The 19,913-nt window shown below is 43.4% G+C and overlaps 1 protein-coding gene across 1 annotated transcript in view; it reads right to left on the bottom strand.

Annotated features, from left to right (window-relative positions):
- Window positions 1-19,913, bottom strand: part of adamts3 (ADAM metallopeptidase with thrombospondin type 1 motif, 3) — a 353,285-nt gene that overhangs the window by 33,600 nt on the left and 299,772 nt on the right. The window contains exons 15-19 of the mRNA XM_029763911.1: window positions 14,452-14,585; window positions 13,512-13,635; window positions 5,528-5,611; window positions 4,520-4,600; window positions 2,698-2,861 (exon numbers count right to left, since the gene is read on the bottom strand). Of these exons, the coding sequence (XP_029619771.1) occupies window positions 2,698-2,861; window positions 4,520-4,600; window positions 5,528-5,611; window positions 13,512-13,635; window positions 14,452-14,585 (587 nt within the window). The remainder of the gene's footprint in view (window positions 1-2,697; window positions 2,862-4,519; window positions 4,601-5,527; window positions 5,612-13,511; window positions 13,636-14,451; window positions 14,586-19,913) is intronic.

The raw sequence follows: 19,913 nt of genomic DNA, 5'->3' as shown, positions 1-19,913 counted from the left end.
CTTTAACTTCCTGACTGATGTCTTGAGATGTTGCTTCAATATATCCACATCATTTTTCTTTCTCATCTATTTTGCAAAGTGCACCAGTCCCTCCTGCAGCAAAGCACCCCCACAACATGATGCTGCCACCCCCGTGCTTCACGATTGGGATGGTGTTCTTCGGCTTCCAAAGATTGGAAAGCAGCTGCGGTCATCCCCCTTTTTAAAGGGGGGACACTCTAGACCCAAACTGCTACAGACCTATATCTATCCTACCCTGCCTTTCTAACGTCTTCGAAAGCCAAGTTAACAAACAGATTACCGACCATTTCGAATCCCACCGTACCTTCCCCTGTCACGTCCTGACCAGTAAGGGGTCATTTGCTATGATAGATTGGTCAGGGCGTGACAGGGGGTGTTTTAATGACTCCAACCTAAGTGTATGTAAACTTCCGACTTCAACTGTAATTCTCAATGTAATAATAATAATCTCTATACTTTGGAGATGATTTCGTTTACAAATAACCTAAAGTGAGCAAGAAAACGACCATTCTTGAATATGGGGTGAAACAATCTAAATAAAGACTGTTTGTTATTTAGAATTATTTACTTCTGTTTTTAGAGGGAGAGAAACCAAAGGCCCACCTTCACCTCATGGGTCTCCCGGTTGCAGCCGGTGTGGGTATTGAACCAGCATCTGTAGCGATACAGTGTCTTAGACCGCTGCGCCACTCGGGAGGCCACATCCACAAAGTATCAAAATACAGAGAGGTGTTGGCAAGAGTCTATTGTCCTGCTAATAGCCCATAATGGACTATTATAATACATGGTGTCCAGGTCAGGATAACCAAAACATGTCTTTATTAAACACTATCAGAAAGAATGTTGGTACTTATTTATTTTGATCCAAAGCCATGAATGAGTGAGTCACTCAGCTTTATGTTGGTGCCGAGGCTATATGACTGCGCCATCAACTTGATTATTTAGCAGACATCACTTGCTTATATTCAGTCAACACATATATCTTTAGAATATCATGGAATATAATTGAACATTTTAGTTTCTCTTAGAATAAAAACCTTAGTGTAACAACAGTTTTAGTAAGTAATATTGACGAGTATTTTTCCGGGTGTGTGCGTGCAGGACAGAGGAATAGCAATTCTTCTAAATTCACCTTCTTCTTCCTTATCAGTCAGTTAATTGGAATTCAATTTTGAAGTCATGCACAATTATCAGTTTCTATTTGGTTTATGTCGCCCATTCATTGTCAGTTAGAGACACAGTAGGACCCAAAAGCATAATCAGTGCTCTAACTCCCCCTTGCGCTGGTCGGGAGCAGTGACGCAGTGATGCAGGGTACCGTACTAAACCACAAATTACCTCTAAATCCCGCAGCATAATCTCAAAACCTTTAGTGGAGCAACCACTGTATTCATACCCCTTGACTTATTACGCATTTTGTTGTGTTACAGCCTGAGTTAAAATTGATTTTATCACCCATCTACACACAATACCCCGTAATGACATAGTGAAAATATGTTTTAATAAAACTTGCACATTTAAATATCAAATTTACATAAGTATTCACACCCCCTGAGTCAATACATGTTAGAATCCCCTTTGGCAGCGATTGCAGCTTTCTGGGTAAGTCTCTAAGAGCTTTGCACACCTGAATTGTAGAATATTTGCACATTATTATTTTAAAGATTGTTCAAGCTCTGTCAGGTTGGTTGTTGATCATTGCTAGACAGCCATTTTCAAGTCTTGCCTTAGATTTTTTTTTAACCCCACTCAGGAACATTCAATGTCATCTTGGTAAGCAACTCCAGGGTATATTTGGCCTTGCGTTTTAGGTTATTGTCCTGCTGAAAGGTGAATTTGTCTCCCAGTGTCTGTTGGAAAGCAGACTGAACCAGGTTTTCCTCTAGGATTTTTTTGATCTGTGCTTAGCGCTAATCTGTTTCTTTTCATAGTAAAAAACTCCCTAGTCCTTGTCGATGACAAGCATACCCACCATGCTTGTAAATATGAAGTGTGGTACTCAGTGATGTGTTGTATTGGATTTGCCCAAACATAACACTTTGTATTCAGGACATAAAGTTCATTTCTTTGCCAAATTTTTGGCAGTTTAACTTTAGTGCCTTATTGCAAACAGGATGCATGTTTTGTAATATTTTTATTCTGTACAGGCTTCCTTCTTTTCACTGTCATTTAGGTTAGCATTGTGGAGTGACTATAATGTTGTTGATCCATCTTCAGTTTTCTCCTATCACAGCCATTATAATTTGTAACTGTTTTAAAGTCACCATCGGCCTCATGGTGAAATCCCTGAGGAGTTTCCTTCCTCTCCGGCAACTGAGTTAGGAAGGATGCTTGTATCTTTGTAGTGACTGGCTGTATTGATACACCATCCAAAGTGTAATTAATAACTTCACCATGCTCAAAGGAATATTCAATGTCTGCTTTTTTGCTTACCCAGCTACCAATAGGAGCCTTTCTTTGCAAGGAATTGGAAAACCTTTGTGGTTGAATCTGTGTTTGAAAGTCACTGCTCGACTGAGGGACCTTACAAGTACTGTATGAAGGCGCTACGGTAATCGGCAGCACATCACCGGCAAACAAATTAAACATGTTGCTTGGCAACACCATTTTGACAAATTAGGAATGAGGGTAAAATAATCTTTACTTGAACAACCATAGTGTGTGTGTGATAGTTACCAGTACGACCACAGCGTCGTGTAGGGGTCCGTCAGTGTATAGTGTCTCTTCGTCGTCTTCTATAATGTAATCCCACTCCACTCCCAGGTCTATGAAGCTCCGGGAGCGAGCCTCCTCTCCTCGGCCATTCAGGATGTAGCGGCCTGTCACCTGGTTCTTGATCGCTGGAATAAACAGATTGTTAGGAGACACCCGGAATTAGGGTTACACTGAGTGTACAAAACATTAGGAACACCTTCCTAATATTTAGTTACTCTCCTTTTGCCGTCAGAACAGCATCAATTCATCGGGCATGGGACTCTACATGGGGTCGAAAGTGTTCCACAGGGATGCTGGGCCATGTTGACTCCAATGCTTCCCACAGTTGTGTCCAGTTGGCTGGATGTCCTTTGGGTGGTGGACCATTCTTGATACACAGGAAACGGTTGAGTGTGAAAAACCCAGCAGCTTGCAGTTCTTGACACACTTAAACTTGTGCGCCTGGTAGTGCTGAGCGATTAGTGCTTTTTGTGGTCGGTTCTATTTCGATTCTATTATTTTAAAAATTATCACGGTTATTGATTTCAATATATTTTTTTTAACATTAAATGCACTTTGCATCATGTGGGTTGAATGCTGTAAAACACAGAATAAGATAATGTACAGAACGGAGGCGTTTATCCCACTTATACCACAGTTACCAAAGAAAACAATACTAAAGCACACATTAACCGGTAGAAATAAAGATCTTTCGTTGATATTCATGCTTTCTCATCTTTTGGTTGCTAGAGTCGTTTGTTCCATTAGTTCTATATTTAAGACACATCGTTCCATTAGTTCTATATTAAACATTGTATTTTATTTATTTAACTAGGTAAGTCAGTTAAGAACAAATTCTTATTAAAATGACGGACTACCTATTTAAGATACATCATTCCATTAGTTCTATATTTAAGACAAATCGTTCCATTAGTTCTATATTTAAGACAAATCGTTCCATTAGTTCTATATTTAAGACAAATCGTTCCATTAGTTCTATATTTAAGGACTCGACCCAGTCGTTCATTATATTAGTTCTATATTTATGGACGCGACCCAGTCGTTCATTATATTAGTTCTGTATTTATGGACGTGACCCAGTCGTTAGTTCCATTAGTTCTGTATTGAAGGACGCGACCCAGGTGTTCATGTTCCGTGTCCATGCTCGCTGGCATCGTTCTTATCCCTTGCTTGATAGATAGCTAACCAACTAGCTACGGGTAACACAGTCACAACCTCTGCAGACAAAATAACAGTAAAGTAGCTGCACTTGTTTAAGCTGTTTTCTATTGACATTCATTTTGATAAATCCATAACAATGAGCTGATGATGCCCAATTTGCCTAGCATAGTGCCTTCTCACAGGACACTCGTCGACACTGTTCATTACAAGGAGATCACATTGCATATCAAACACTAGGCTAGAAGCTAGCTAGATAGTTTGTTGCTAGTAAACCTGCCAATATGACAACCGAACGATTGCATGTGTAGGAGCATATTGCGTCATGATATCTGCTACAAAGTTAGTGTTCTTAATGTTTTGTACACTCAGTGTATATTAACCATTTAACCAACACTATCTATAAAGACAGGGGTTTAGTGAGAGGGAGAGATTCATTTTATGGCAATTAAATAGTCCTACATTTTTCTTGGAAGGAAAGTGAGTCTAGATTGAGGAATGTAGAAATGCATGTTCTGTAGCATGCTCCATTAATTAGAATCTGTTCAAATCTCATTTCAACAATACTGCTCAATGTCATGCATTTCACCAGCCTTGAGTAGTGAAGGAGGAGATGCTGACTTACCAAGCATCTGAGGAGAAGCCTCATGCTCCTGAATGATCACATGTCTAGCCCCGGGAGGGATCAGAAACATCTTAAGGAAACCTTTGCACAGTGTGAGTCAGTCAGCAGAGGGAAAGAAGAGGAGAGGATGTGGTTTGGGAAAGAGAGGAGGTGGTTTGGGAAAAAGAGGAGGAAGAGGCAGCAGTTAGAGAGCAGAACAACAGATCTTTGTTTGCAGAGGTGGACGTGGACATGAACCTGAGGCAATGGCTTTGCTCTACTGAAGCTGGCAGCTTGGAGAATCATCTAGACTCATTTAGAATCATTTAGACACCGAAAATCATCTAGAATCATCTCGACACCTAGAATCATCTACAATCATCTAGATTCCTACAATCATCTACAATCATCTCCACCTAGAATCATCTACAATCATCTAGATTCCTACAATCATCTAGAATCATCTAGACACATCTAGAATCATCTAGACACATCTACAATCAACTAGAATAATGTAGAAACACCTAGACACACAAAATCATCTAGACAGCTAGACACATGAAATCATCTAGACACATCTAGAATAATTTAGACACATCTAAACACCTAGAATCAGTTAGACACATCTAGAATCATTTAGACACATCTAAACACCTAGAATCAGTTAGACACATCTAAACACATCTACAATCGTATAGAGTTCTACAGCAGCTTCCACAACAGGGCACACAGGGCTGTGAGGGGTGAGGGAGCTCTATTGAAGCATGGCTGTTCCACTACCATTTAAAACTAAACGTCATAAAAACTTCATGTAGTACAGGTCTACATTTCAAACTGGGTAGGTGTCCAGTATTGTATATAGCATGTCTCATAATTACATTGATAGTGAAGACACTGAATGATGAGTGAATGGGAGAACTTTGAGCCAGGTGTCAATAAGCAGGAAACAGTAAATCCATAATGAAGCTGCAAAGCCGTCTTTTCTACTCCAAGGATGTCCACCACCTCTGCAAACCAATCGAGACTCACCAAGTACATTTCTAAAATCTTCTGTTTCATTCAGATAAACATTCCGAGCTCCTTTAGGCAAGGTAAATGCTCCTCTCGTCTTCCCTTCAAACAAAAAAAACAATCAGTTAGTTGTTTTCTGATGCCTTTGTTTCATTGACTTGCTGTTGCAACTATCACAATATGATATCTCTCTCTCTCTCCCTCTCTCTCTCCATCCTCCTCTCTCTCTCTCCATCCCCCTCTCTCTCTCTGCCCATCCCCTCTCTCTCTCTCCCTCTCTCTCTCCATCCTCCTCTCTCTCTCTCCATCCCCTCTCTCTCTCTCTGCCCATCCCCCTCTCTCCCTCTCTCTCTGCCCATCCCCTCTCTCTCTCTCCATCCCCCTCTCTCTCTCTCTCTCTGACCATCCCTCTCCCTCTCTCCCTCTCTCTCTCCATCCCCCTCTCTCTCTCCCTCTCTCTCTCTCTCCATCTCTCCATCCCCCTCTCTCTCCCTCTCTCTCTCCATCCTCCTCTCTCCTCTCTCCCTCTCTCTCCATCCTCCTCTCTCTCTCGCCATCTCCCTCTCTCTCTCCATCCTCCTCTCTCTCCATCCCCCTCTCTCTCTCTCTCTCTCCCTCTCTCTCTCCATCCTCCTCTCTCTCTCTCTCTCCATCCCCCTCTCTCTCCCCTCTCTCTCTCCTCCTCCTCTCTCTCTCTCTCCCTCTCTCTCTCCATCCTCCTCTCTCTCTCTCCATCCTCCTCTCTCTCTCTCTCCCTCTCTCTCTCTCCCTCTCTCTCTCCATCCTCCTCTCTCTCTCTCTCTCCATCCCCCTCTCTCTCCCTCTCTCTCTCCATTCCCCTCTCTCTCACACACATTATTTTACCCTTCTTCCTAGGTTCCTGCCTTTCTAGGGAGTTTTTCCTAGCCACTGTGCTTCTACATCTGTATTGCTTGCTGGGTTTCTGCATAGTACTCTGTGACATCCGCTGATGTGAAAAGGGCTGTATGTGTGTCTGCTCTACATTACAGAGATTAAATCTGTCATCAATCAGACGCCTGGGAGTGGCCAATATTCCCTTTATGGTTGGCAGACCTGTCTCACGATGAGCTATGGCACAGAAGCAGGACAACATACAGATGTGGGATCTTAATTTGATCAACCTGTTGCAGGAGAACGTTCATGCAAAGCAGGACATTTAAAACATGTATTTGAGGTTTAAAAATCCTTCTGACATTTCTGATTTCCACTTTGAAATTTCAGACTTGATTTTCTCTTAAGAAAAATGTATCAACCCCTACAAACATGTAAATGAATTATAATCCACATAATAGTTCACATTTCCTGTTGCTGCAGGATTATTTTCTTGCTGTAGCAAACTGGCTCAAATTAAGATCCTATATCTGTATCAATTCTACTGAGTGAAAAGCAGTAGTTTTGTCATAATTCAGTGGTGTTGAAAGTTTCTAAGTTATCTGTAAAGCCCGATTAATAAAATTAGCTACCCAAATTGGTGATCCTGGGTACTTTATATATTTTAGTATGTGACATGCACAGACATGCACAGATTTGCAATTCTAAACTTGATGTAGGTATGCAGGATCACTGTTTTGGGTAGCTACTTGCATTATTGCCTTGCGCACGTAGGTAAGGTATAAATTAAGGGACTAGTAGGGTGTAGGGGCTAGGGGACTATGGTGTAGGGGACTAGGGGACTAGGGATTAGGGGCTAAGGGACTATGGTGTAGGGGATTAGGGGACTAGGGGACTATGGTGTAGGGGCTAGGGGACTAGGGTATAGGGGCTAGGGTATAGGGACTAGAGTACTAGGGTATAGGGGCTAGGGGACTAAGGAGTTGAGAACAGTAAGGTCTGGAACACTGGATACTTGCAGGTTGTGTTTTCCAAGAAAGGGATATCTTTTTGGCATCTCTTGCTTAACTTTTTTCCTGTTAAAAAAAGGTGAGTGGTTTAGTGACAACAGACAGACAGAGGAAAGAAAGGTGAGAGTTTAGTGACAACAGACAGAGGAAAGAAAGGTGAGAGTTTAGTGACAACAGACAGAGGAAAGAAAGGTGAATGGTTTAATGACAGCAGACAGTTAGAGGAAAGGGTTAACAAAGAGCAGGAAGGGAAGGGGCAACACTCATGCATGGTTTTGTTCCTGCCCTGCTCTAACAAATCTCATTCTAATAACCAGCAGTTCATCAGGAACTTGATGCGTTAGTGAAGTGTTGAAGCAAAGCCCTGCAGTCACCACCATCACTATCATCATCACTATCAACATCACCACCATCACTATCATCATCACTATCAACATCACCACCATCACTATCATCATCACTATCAACATCACAACCATCACTATCATCAATATCATCATCACCACCATCACTATCAACATCACAACCATCACTATCATCAATATCATCATCACCATCACTATTAACATCACTATCAACATCACCACCATCACTATCATCAATACCATCATCACTATCAACATCACCATCATCAATACCATCATCACTATCAACATCACCACCATCACTATCATCAATACCATCATCACTATAATCAATACCATAACTATCATTAATACCTTAACTATCATTAACACCATCATCACTATCAACATCACCATCATCACTATCAACATCACCACCATCACTATCATCAATACCATCATCACTATCAACATCACCATCATCACTACCATTACTATCAACATCACCATCATCACTATCATCAATACCATCATCAATACCATAACTATCATTAATACCATCATCACTATCAACATCACCATCATCACTATCAACATCACCACCATCACTATCATCAATACCATCATCACTATCAACAATACCATCATCATCACTATCATCATCGTTATCATGAATACCATCATCACTATCATCAATACCATCATCACTATCAACATCACCATCATCACTATCATCAATACCATCAACATCACCATCATCACTATCATCAATACCATCATCACTATCATCAATACCATCATCACTATCAACATCACCATCATCATCACTATCATCATCGTTACCATGAATACCATCATCACTATCATCAATACTATCATCACTATCAACATCACTATCATCAATACCATCATCACTACCAACAATACCATCATCACTATCAACATCACCATCATCACTATCATCAATATCATCATCACTATTATCAATACCATCAGCATCATCAATACGTCATCAATACCATGCTCACTATCAACATCACTATCATCAATACCATCAACATCATCAATACCATTCACTATCATCAATATCAACATCACCAACACCACCACCATCACTATCATAAATACCATTATCACTTTCAACATCACCACCATCACTATCAATATCACCACCATCAATATCATCAATACCGTCATCACTATCAACATTACCACCATCACTATCATAAATACCATTATCACTGTCAACATGACCACCATCACTATCATCACTATCAATATCACCACCGTCACTATCATCAATATCATCATCACTATCAACATCATCATCACTATCATCACTATCAACATCACTATCAACATAACCATCATCACTATCATCAATACCATCACTATCATAAATACCATTATAACTGTCAACATCACCACCATCACTATCATTACTATCAACATCACCATCATCACCATCATCAATATCATCATCACCATCAACAATACCATCATCACAATCAACATCACCATCATCACTATCATAAATACCATCATCCCTATCAACATCACTATCATCACTATCATCATCACCATCATCACTATCATCATCACGTTCAACATCACCACCATCACTATCATCAATACCATCATCACTACCATCAATACCATCATCACCATCATCACTATCATCACTAACATCAAAACCACCATCACTATCATCAATAACATCATCACTATTAACATCACTATCAACATCACCACCATCACCATCATCACTATCAACAATACCACCCCACCATCATCACTATTATCAATACCATCATCACTATCAACATCACCATCATCAATATCATCATCACAATCATCACTATCAACAATACCATCATCACTATCATCAATACCATCACTATCATCAATACCATCATCACTATCATCAATACCATCACCATCACCATCATCACTATAATCATCACCATCATCACTATCATCAATACCATCATCACTATCAACATCACCATCATCACCATCATCACTATCATCACTATTATCAGTACCATCATCAACATCACCATCATCAACATCACCATCATCATCACCATCACCATCATCACCATCATCACTATCATCAATACCATCATCACTATCAACATCACCATCATCACCATCATCACTATCAACAATACCATCATCACCATCATCACTATCATCAATACCATCATCAATATCAACATCACCATCATCATCACTATCATCAATACCATCACTATCATCACCACCATCATCACTATCAACAATACCATCATCACTATTATCAATACCATCAATACCATCAGCATCATCAATACGTCATCAATACCATCCTCACTATCAACATCACCAACACCACCACCATCACTATCAACAATACCATCATCACCATCATCACTATCATCAATACCATCATCACTATCAACATCACTATTATCATCACTATCATCAATACCATCACTATCATCATCACCATCAACAATACTATCATCACTATTATCAATACCATCAATACCATCAGCATCAACAATATGTCATCAATATCATCATCACTATCAACATCATCATCACTATCATCACTATCAACATCACTATCAACATAACCATCATCACTATCATCAATACCATCACTATCATAAATACCATTATAACTGTCAACATCACCACCATCACTATCATTACTATCAACATCACCATCATCACCATCATCAATATCATCATCACCATCAACAATATCATCATCACCATCAACAATACCATCATCACAATCAACATCACCATCATCACTATCATAAATACCATCATCACTATCAACATCACCATCATCACTATCAACAATACCATCATCACTATCAACATCACCATCATCACTATCATCATCACGTTCAACATCACCATCATCACTATCATAAATACCATCATCAATATCATCATCACAATCATCACTATCAACAATACCATCATCACTATCATCAATACCATCACTATCATCACTATAATCATCACCATCATCACTATCATCAATACCATCACCATCATCACTATAATCATCACCATCATCACTATCATCAATACCATCACTATCATCAATACCATCATCACTATCAACATCACCATCATCACCATCATCACTATCATCACTATTATCAGTACCATCATCAACATCACCACTATCATCAATACCATCACTATCATCATCACCATCATCACTATCAACAATACCATCATCACTATTATCATTACCATCAATACCATCAGCATCATCAATACGTCATCAATACCATCCTCACTATCAACATCACCAACACCACCACCATCACTATCATCATCACTATCAACATCACCATTATCACTATCAACAATACCATCATCACTATCATCAAAACCATCACTATCATCAATACCATCATCACTATCATCAATACCATCACCATCACCCTCCTCAACATCACCATCATCACCATCACCATCATCACTATCATCATCACCATCATCACTATCATCAATACCATCATCACTATCAACATCACCATCATCACCATCATCACTATCATCAATACCATCAACACCATCATCACCATCATCACTATCATCAATACCATCATCACTATCAACATCACCATCATCATCACTATCATCAATACCATCACTATCATCATCATCACTATCAACAATACCATCATCACTATTATCAATACCATCAATACCATCAGCATCATCAATACGTCATCAATACCATCCTCACTATCAACATCACCAACACCACCACCATCACTATCATCAATATCATCATCACTATCAACATCACCATCATCACTATCAACAATACCATCATCAATACCATCACTATCATCATCACCATCACCACTATCATCAATATCATCATCACCAACATCACCATCATCACTATCATCAATACCATCACTATCATAAATACCATTATCACTGTCAACATCACCACTATCACTATCATCACTATCAACATCACCATTATCACTATCATCAATACCATCACTATCATCAATATCATCATCACCAACACCACCATCATCACTATCATCAATACCATTATCACTGTCAACATCACCACTATCACTATCATCATCACTATCATCAATACCATCACTATCATAAATACCATTATCACTATCAACAATACCATCATCACTATTATCAATACCATCAATACCATCAGCATCATCAATACATCATCAATACCATCCTCACTATCAACATCACCCACCACCATCACTATCATCAATATCATCATCACTATCAACATCACCATCATCACTATCATCATCACTATCAACATCACCACCATCATCACCATCATCAATACCATCATCACTATCATCAACATCATCAATACCATCATCATTATCATCACTATTATCAATACCCTCACTATCATCACTATCAACATCACCAACACCACCACCATCACTATCATCAATACCATCACTATCATAAATACCATTATCACTGTCAACATCACTATCATCACTATCAATATCACCACCATCACCAATATCATCATCACTATCAACGTCACCACCATCACTATCATAAATACCATTATCACTGTCAACATCACCACCAACACTATCATCAATATCATCATAACCAACACCACCATCAATACCATCATCAGCTATATATACCGTAATTTCCGGACTATTAAGCGCACCTGAATATAAGCCGCCCCACTGAATTAAAAAAAATATATTATTTTGCACATAAATAAGCCGCAGGTGCCTACCGGTACATTGAAACAAATTAACTTTACACAGGCTTTAACGAAACACGGCTTGTAAGAAAAATAAATAGGCGTTTAACGAAACACGGCTTGTAACAAAAATAAATAGGCTTTAACGAAACACGGCTTGTAACAAAAAATAAAAAATTAGCAGTAAGCTTTAGTTGTCTTTTTGCACTGAGTCAATTCCTCATGCTGCTGTTTCCAACGTCTTATCATCGACTCATTAAGACCAAGCTCCCGTGCAGCAGCTCTATTTCCTTTTCCAACAGCCAGATCAATCGCCTTCAACTTGAAAGCTGCATCATATGCATTTCTCCGTGTCTTTGCCATGATGAGGGTGACAAAATGACTACCGTAATCAGAATGATGGGAAGTTTGAGAGCGCTCGATTTAATCTAAACAGTAAACAAAAAAGTTGTTTGACCTTAACCCGTTCGGCAATTTCATTGGTCTAATGAAAGCTTCATGCCGCCAAAAAACTGAGCACGTCACAGAATGTGTATTTTTTTTTGAAAAAAAATTTGAAAGCGGGAAAAATCCATATATTAGCCGCGTCATTGTTTAAGCCGCAAGGTTCAAAGCGTGGGAAAAAAGTTGCGGCTTATAGTCCGGAATTTACGGTAGGTACCCCCGTATATAGCCTTGTTGTTGTTATTTTATTGTGTTGTGTTACTATTTTTCATTCAGTTTATTTAGGCACATTTTTCTTACTTACTTTTTAAAAACTCTACATTGTTGGGAAAGGGCTCTTAAGTAAGCATTTCACAGTAAGATCTACACCTGTTGTATTCGGCGCATGCGACAAATAAAATTTGATTTTGATATGAAACACAAATGTGGACGGAGTGCTTGACACAGTGAGAGGACTGTTGCTAGGTGATGGACACAGTGAAATGACTGTTGCTAGGTTATGGACACAGTGAGAGGACTGTTGCTAGGTGATGAACACAGTGAGAGGACTGTTGCTAGGTGATGGACTGATGTGGCTGTGTGCTGCAGTGTTATGTGTCCCCTACCAGCTTTCTTGGGGGTGCGGGTGAAGGTTCCCTTGATGGTACGACAGTGAGAATTGTCCCCACCACACACTCCACACTTATCCTCCACCTTGTTGGAACCAATCTCTTTGTCGCAGCCCACTTTCTGGAAGACAGAACCACACAAAAAAGCAAGACCCGTCAAGTCTGTTTTTGGGAAATCAGGAGTGATATTTGTAACAAACCTGAAGCTGTAGTTTAAACCCTTGATTAGCTAGTGGCAAAACATGACATTCAGTAAAGAGGCAGACTAATTCTGAAGGAGAGACATTAAGCTGGTTCTTTCACTTCAAATATATGATTTTAGCTCCAACATTAATATCTGATACTCTGCTACCTATTACCCGTAACCTTCTTGAGCATTCATATTTTAGAACATTCAATGTCAATGTTTGTCCAGAATATCACCGCACTCTCCCCTAACACAATATGTTTGGGGGGCTCCCGAGGGGCACAGCGGTTTAAGGCACTGCATCTCAGTGCAAGAGGCGTCACTGCAGTCCCTGATTCAAATCCAGGCTGCATCACATCCGGCCGTGATTGGGAATCCCATAGGGCGGCGCACAATTGGCCCAGCGTCGTCCGGGTTTGGCCGAGGTAGGCCGTCATTGTAAATAAGAATTTGTTCCTAACTGACTTGCCTAGTTAAATAGTTCAATTAAAAATAATAATACTAATAATAATAACACAGAGGGGTAGTCTACTCAAGACACTCTCCTCTGACACAGAGCGGTTAGGTTAGGTTTAGCCTACTCAAGACACTCGCCTGACAGATGCTGTAGGGTTAGGGTTGGGTTAGGTTAAGGCTAGGTTACTCACCTAACATTCTCCCCTGATACAGTTGGGTTAGGTTAAGATTAGGTTAGGGTTAGGTTAGGTTAGGTAACATTAGGTAACATTAGGTTAGAGTTAGGTTACTCACCACACACTCTCCTCTGACACAGATGCTGTAGGGGTCTTTGTAGGAGCAGCGTGTCCCATCATGCACCAGCTGCTTCATGTACGCCACGTCAGCAGTCTCCTTCGACTGGCAGTACAGGTGGCACCTCTTATTGGCTGAAACACAGTACAGGTGACACCTCTTATTGGCTGAAACACAGTACAGGTGACACCTCTTATGAGCTGAAACAGTACAGCTGACACCACTTGGCACCTAAAATCCTCACAAACTTTTACAGATGCACTATTGAGAGCATCCTGTCGGGCTTTAAAAAAAATCTCAAGGCTATCAGACTGTTAAACAGCCATCAATAGCCGGCTACAACCCAGTTACTCAACAATGCACCTTAGAGGCTGCTGCCATATTAACATAGACATAGAATCACTGGCCCCTTTAATCATCTCATATGTATATACTGTATTCTATTCTACTGTATTTTAGTCAATGCCACTCTGACATTGCTAAATTTCTTAATTATATTCTTCTATGTTTAGATTAATGTGTATTGTTGTGAATTATTAGATACTACTGCACTTTTGGAGCTTGGAACACAACAATTTCGCTACACCTCTCATAACATCTGCTAAACATGTGTATGTAACCAATCAAATTTGATTTGATGCAAGCAAAATAAAGTTAAATAAAGGTTAAATACAAATAAAACAAAGTAAAAAGCACATTAAGGCACAGTGGTGCTCCATGACTGGCTAATAGGGCACGTTGAGACACAGTGGTGCTCCATGGATGCCTCATAGGGTACATTGAGGTAGAGTGGTGCTCCATCGCTGGCTAACAGGGCACGATGAGGCACAGTGGTGCTCCGTGACTGGCTAATAGGGCACGTTGAGGCACATTGGTGCTCCGTGGCTGGCTAATAGGGCACGTTGAGGCATAGTGGTGCTCGATGGCTGGCTAATAGGGCACGTTGAGGTACAGTGGTGCTCCATTACTGGCTAATAGAGCCCGTTGAGGCACAGTGGTGATCCATGTCTGGCAAATAGGGCACGTTGAAGTAGTGGTGCTCCGTGACTGGGTAATAGGGCACGTTGAGGCACAGTGGTGATCCGTGACTGGCTAATAGGGCACGTTGAGGCACAGTGATCCTCCGTGACTAGCTAACAGGGCACATTGAGGCACAGCAGTGCTCCATGGCAGGGTAATAGGGCACGTTGAAGCACAGTGGTGCTCCATGGCAGGCTAATAGGGCACGTTGAAGCACAGTGGTGCTCCGTGGCTGGCTAATAGGGCACGTTGAGGCACAGTGATCCTCTGTGACTAGCTAACAGGGCACGTTGAGGCACAGCAGTGCTCCATGGTTGGCTAATAGGGCACGTTGAGGCACAGTGGTGCTCCGTGACTGTTTAATAGGGCACGTTGAGGCACAGTGGTGCTCCGTGACTGGCTAATAGGGCACGTTGAGGCACAGTGGTGCTCCTTTCCAGGCTAAAAGGGCACGTTGAGGCACAGTGGTGCTCCAAGGCTGTCTAATAGGGCACGTTGAGGCACAGTGGTGCTCTAAGGCTGGCTAATAAGGCACGTTGATGCACAGTGGTGCTTCGTGACTGGCTAATAGGGCACGTTGAGGCACAGTGGTGCTCCTTTCCAGGCTAATAGGGCACGTTGAGGCACAGTGGTACTCCGTGGCTGGCTAATAGAGCACGTTGAGGCACAGTGGTGCTCCAAGGCTGGCTAATAGGGCACGTTGAGGCACAGTGGTGCTCCAAGGCTGGCTAATAGGGAACGTTGAGGCACAGTGGTGCTCCGTGATTGGCTATTAGGGCACGTTGAGGCACATTGGTGCTCCATTACTGGCTAATAGAGCCTGTTGAGGCACAGTGGTGATCCATGTCTGGCAAATAGGGCACGTTGAAGTAGTGATGCTCCGTGACTGGCTAATAGGGCACGTTGAGGCACAGTGGTGATCCGTGACTGGCTAATAGGGCACGTTGAGGCACAGTGATCCTCCGTGACTAGCTAACAGGGCACGTTGAGGCACAGCAGTGCTCCATGGTTGGCTAATAGGGCACGTTGAGGCACAGTGTTGCTCCGTGACTGGTTAATAGGGCACGTTGAGGCACAGTGGTGCTCCGTGACTGGCTAATAGGGCACGTTGAGGCACAGTGGTGCTCCTTTCCAGGCTAAAAGGGCACGTTGAGGCACAGTGGTGCTCCAAGGCTGGCTAATAGGGCATGTTGAGGCACAGTGGTGCTCCATGGCAGGCTAATAGTGCACGTTGAGGCACAGTGGTGCTGCAAGACTGGTTAATAGGGAACGTTGAGGTACAGTGGTGCTCCATGGCTGGCTGATAGGGCACGTTGAAGTACAGTGGTTCTATGTGACTGGCTAATAGGGCACGTTGAGGCACAGTGGTGCTCCATTACTGGCTAATAGGGCACGTTGAGACACAGTGGTGTTCCAGGGATGGGTAATAGGGAACATTGAGGTACAGTGGTGCTCCATCGCTGGCTAATAGGGCTCGTTGAGGCACAGTGGTGCTCCGTGACTGGCTAATAGGGCACGTTGAGGCACAGTGGTGCTCCGTGACTGGCTAATAGGGCACGGTGAGGCACAGTGATCCTCCGTGACTAGCTAATAGGCCACATTGAGGCACAGCAGTGCTCCACGGTTGGCTAATACGGCACATTGAGGTACAGAGGTGATCCATGACTGGCAAATAGGGCACCTTGAGGCACAGCGGTGCTCCATGACTGGCTAATAGGGCACGTTGAGGCACAGTGATCCTCCGTGACTGGCTAATAGGGCACGTTGAGGTACAGTGGTGCTTCGTGACTGGCTAATAGGGCACGTTGAGGCACAGTGGTGCTCCGTGACTGGCTAATAGGGCACGTTGAGGCACAGTGGTGCTCCGTGATTGGCTAATAGGGCACGTTGAGGCACATTGGTGCTCCGTGGCTGGCTAATAGGGCACGTTGAGGCATAGTGGTGCTCGATGGCTGGCTAATAGGGCACGTTGAGGTACAGTGGTGCTCCATTACTGGCTAATAGAGCCCGTTGAGGCACAGTGGTGATCCATGTCTGGCAAATAGGGCACGTTGAAGTAGTGGTGCTCCGTGACTGGGTAATAGGGCACGTTGAGGCACAGTGGTGATCCGTGACTGGCTAATAGGGCACGTTGAGGCACAGTGATCCTCCGTGACTAGCTAACAGGGCACATTGAGGCACAGCAGTGCTCCATGGCAGGGTAATAGGGCATGTTGAAGCACAGTGGTGCTCCATGGCAGGCTAATAGGGCACGTTGAAGCACAGTGGTGCTCCGTGGCTGGCTAATAGGGCACGTTGAGGCACAGTGATCCTCCGTGACTAGCTAACAGGGCACGTTGAGGCACAGCAGTGCTCCATGGTTGGCTAATAGGGCACGTTGAGGCACAGTGGTGCTCCGTGACTGTTTAATAGGGCACGTTGAGGCACAGTGGTGCTCCGTGACTGGCTAATAGGGCACGTTGAGGCACAGTGGTGCTCCTTTCCAGGCTAAAAGGGCACGTTGAGGCACAGTGGTGCTCCAAGGCTGTCTTATAGGGCACGTTGAGGCACAGTGGTGCTCTAAGGCTGGCTAATAAGGCACGTTGATGCACAGTGGTGCTTCGTGACTGGCTAATAGGGCACGTTGAGGCACAGTGGTGCTCCTTTCCAGGCTAATAGGGCACGTTGAGGCACAGTGGTGCTCCGTGGCTGGCTAATACAGCACGTTGAGGCACAGTGGTGCTCCAAGGCTGGCTAATAGGGAACGTTGAGGCACAGTGGTGCTCCAAGGCTGGCTAATAGGGAACGTTGAGGCACAGTGGTGCTCGATGGCTGGCTAATAGGGCACGTTGAGGTACAGTGGTGCTCCGTGACTGGCTATTAGGGCACGTTGAGGCACATTGGTGCTCCATTACTGGCTAATAGAGCCTGTTGAGGCACAGTGGTGATCCATGTCTGGCAAATAGGGCACGTTGAAGTAGTGATGCTCCGTGACTGGCTAATAGGGCACGTTGAGGCACAGTGGTGATCCGTGACTGGCTAATAGGGCACGTTGAGGCACAGTGATCCTCCGTGACTAGCTAACAGGGCACGTTGAGGCACAGCAGTGCTCCATGGTTGGCTAATAGGGCACGTTGAGGCACAGTGTTGCTCCGTGACTGGTTAATAGGGCACGTTGAGGCACAGTGGTGCTCCGTGACTGGCTAATAGGGCACGTTGAGGCACAGTGGTGCTCCTTTCCAGGCTAAAAGGGCACGTTGAGGCACAGTGGTGCTCCAAGGCTGGCTAATAGGGCATGTTGAGGCACAGTGGTGCTCCATGGCAGGCTAATAGTGCACGTTGAGGCACAGTGGTGCTGCAAGACTGGTTAATAGGGAACGTTGAGGTACAGTGGTGCTCCATGGCTGGCTGATAGGGCACGTTGAAGTACAGTGGTTCTATGTGACTGGCTAAAAGGGCACGTTGAGGCACAGTGGTGCTCCATTACTGGCTAATAGGGCACGTTGAGACACAGTGGTGTTCCAGGGATGGGTAATAGGGAACATTGAGGTACAGGGGTGCTCCATCGCTGGCTAATAGGGCTCGTTGAGGCACAGTGGTGCTCCGTGACTGGCTAATAGGGCACGTTGAGGCACAGTGGTGCTCCGTGACTGGCTAATAGGGCACGTTGAGGCACAGTGATCCTCCGTGACTAGCTAATAGGCCACATTGAGGCACAGCAGTGCTCCACGGTTGGCTAATACGGCACATTGAGGTACAGAGGTGATCCATGACTGGCAAATAGGGCACCTTGAGGCACAGCGGTGCTCCATGACTGGCTAATAGGGCACGTTGAGGCACAGTGATCCTCCGTGACTGGCTAATAGGGCACGTTGAGGTACAGTGGTGCTTCGTGACTGGCTAATAGGGCACATTGAGGCACAGTGGTGCTCCGTGACTGGCTAATAGGGCACGTTGAGGCACAGTGGTGCTCCGTGATTGGCTAATAGGGCACGTTGAGGCACATTGGTGCTCCAAGGCTGGCTAATAGGGCACGTTGAGGCATAGTGGTGCTCGATGGCTGGCTAATAGGGCACGTTGAGGTACAGTGGTGCTCCAAGGCTGTCTAATAGGGCACGTTGAGGCAGAGTGGTGCTCCAAGGCTGGCTAATAGGGCACATTGAGGCACAGTGGTGCTCCACGGCTGGCTAATAGGGAACGTTGAGGCTAATAGGGCACGTTGAGGCACAGTGGTGCTCCATTACTGGCTAATAGGGCACGTTGAGACACAGTGGTGCTCCAGGGATGGGTAATAGGGAACATTGAGGTACAGTGGTGCACCATCGCTGGCTAATAGGGCTCGTTGAGGCACAGTGGTGCTTCATCGCTGGCTAATAGGGCACGTTGAGGCAAAGTGGTGCTCCAAGGCTGGCTAATAGGACACGTTGAGGTACAGTGGAGCTCCGTGACTGGCTAATAAGGCA

The sequence above is a fragment of the Salmo trutta genome, chromosome 9 (genome assembly GCF_901001165.1).
Source record: "Salmo trutta chromosome 9, fSalTru1.1, whole genome shotgun sequence".
NCBI classification, from domain to species: domain Eukaryota; kingdom Metazoa; phylum Chordata; class Actinopteri; order Salmoniformes; family Salmonidae; genus Salmo; species Salmo trutta.
Note: the sequence above shows the minus strand (reverse complement) of the source record. Positions and strands in the feature narration are given on the sequence as shown.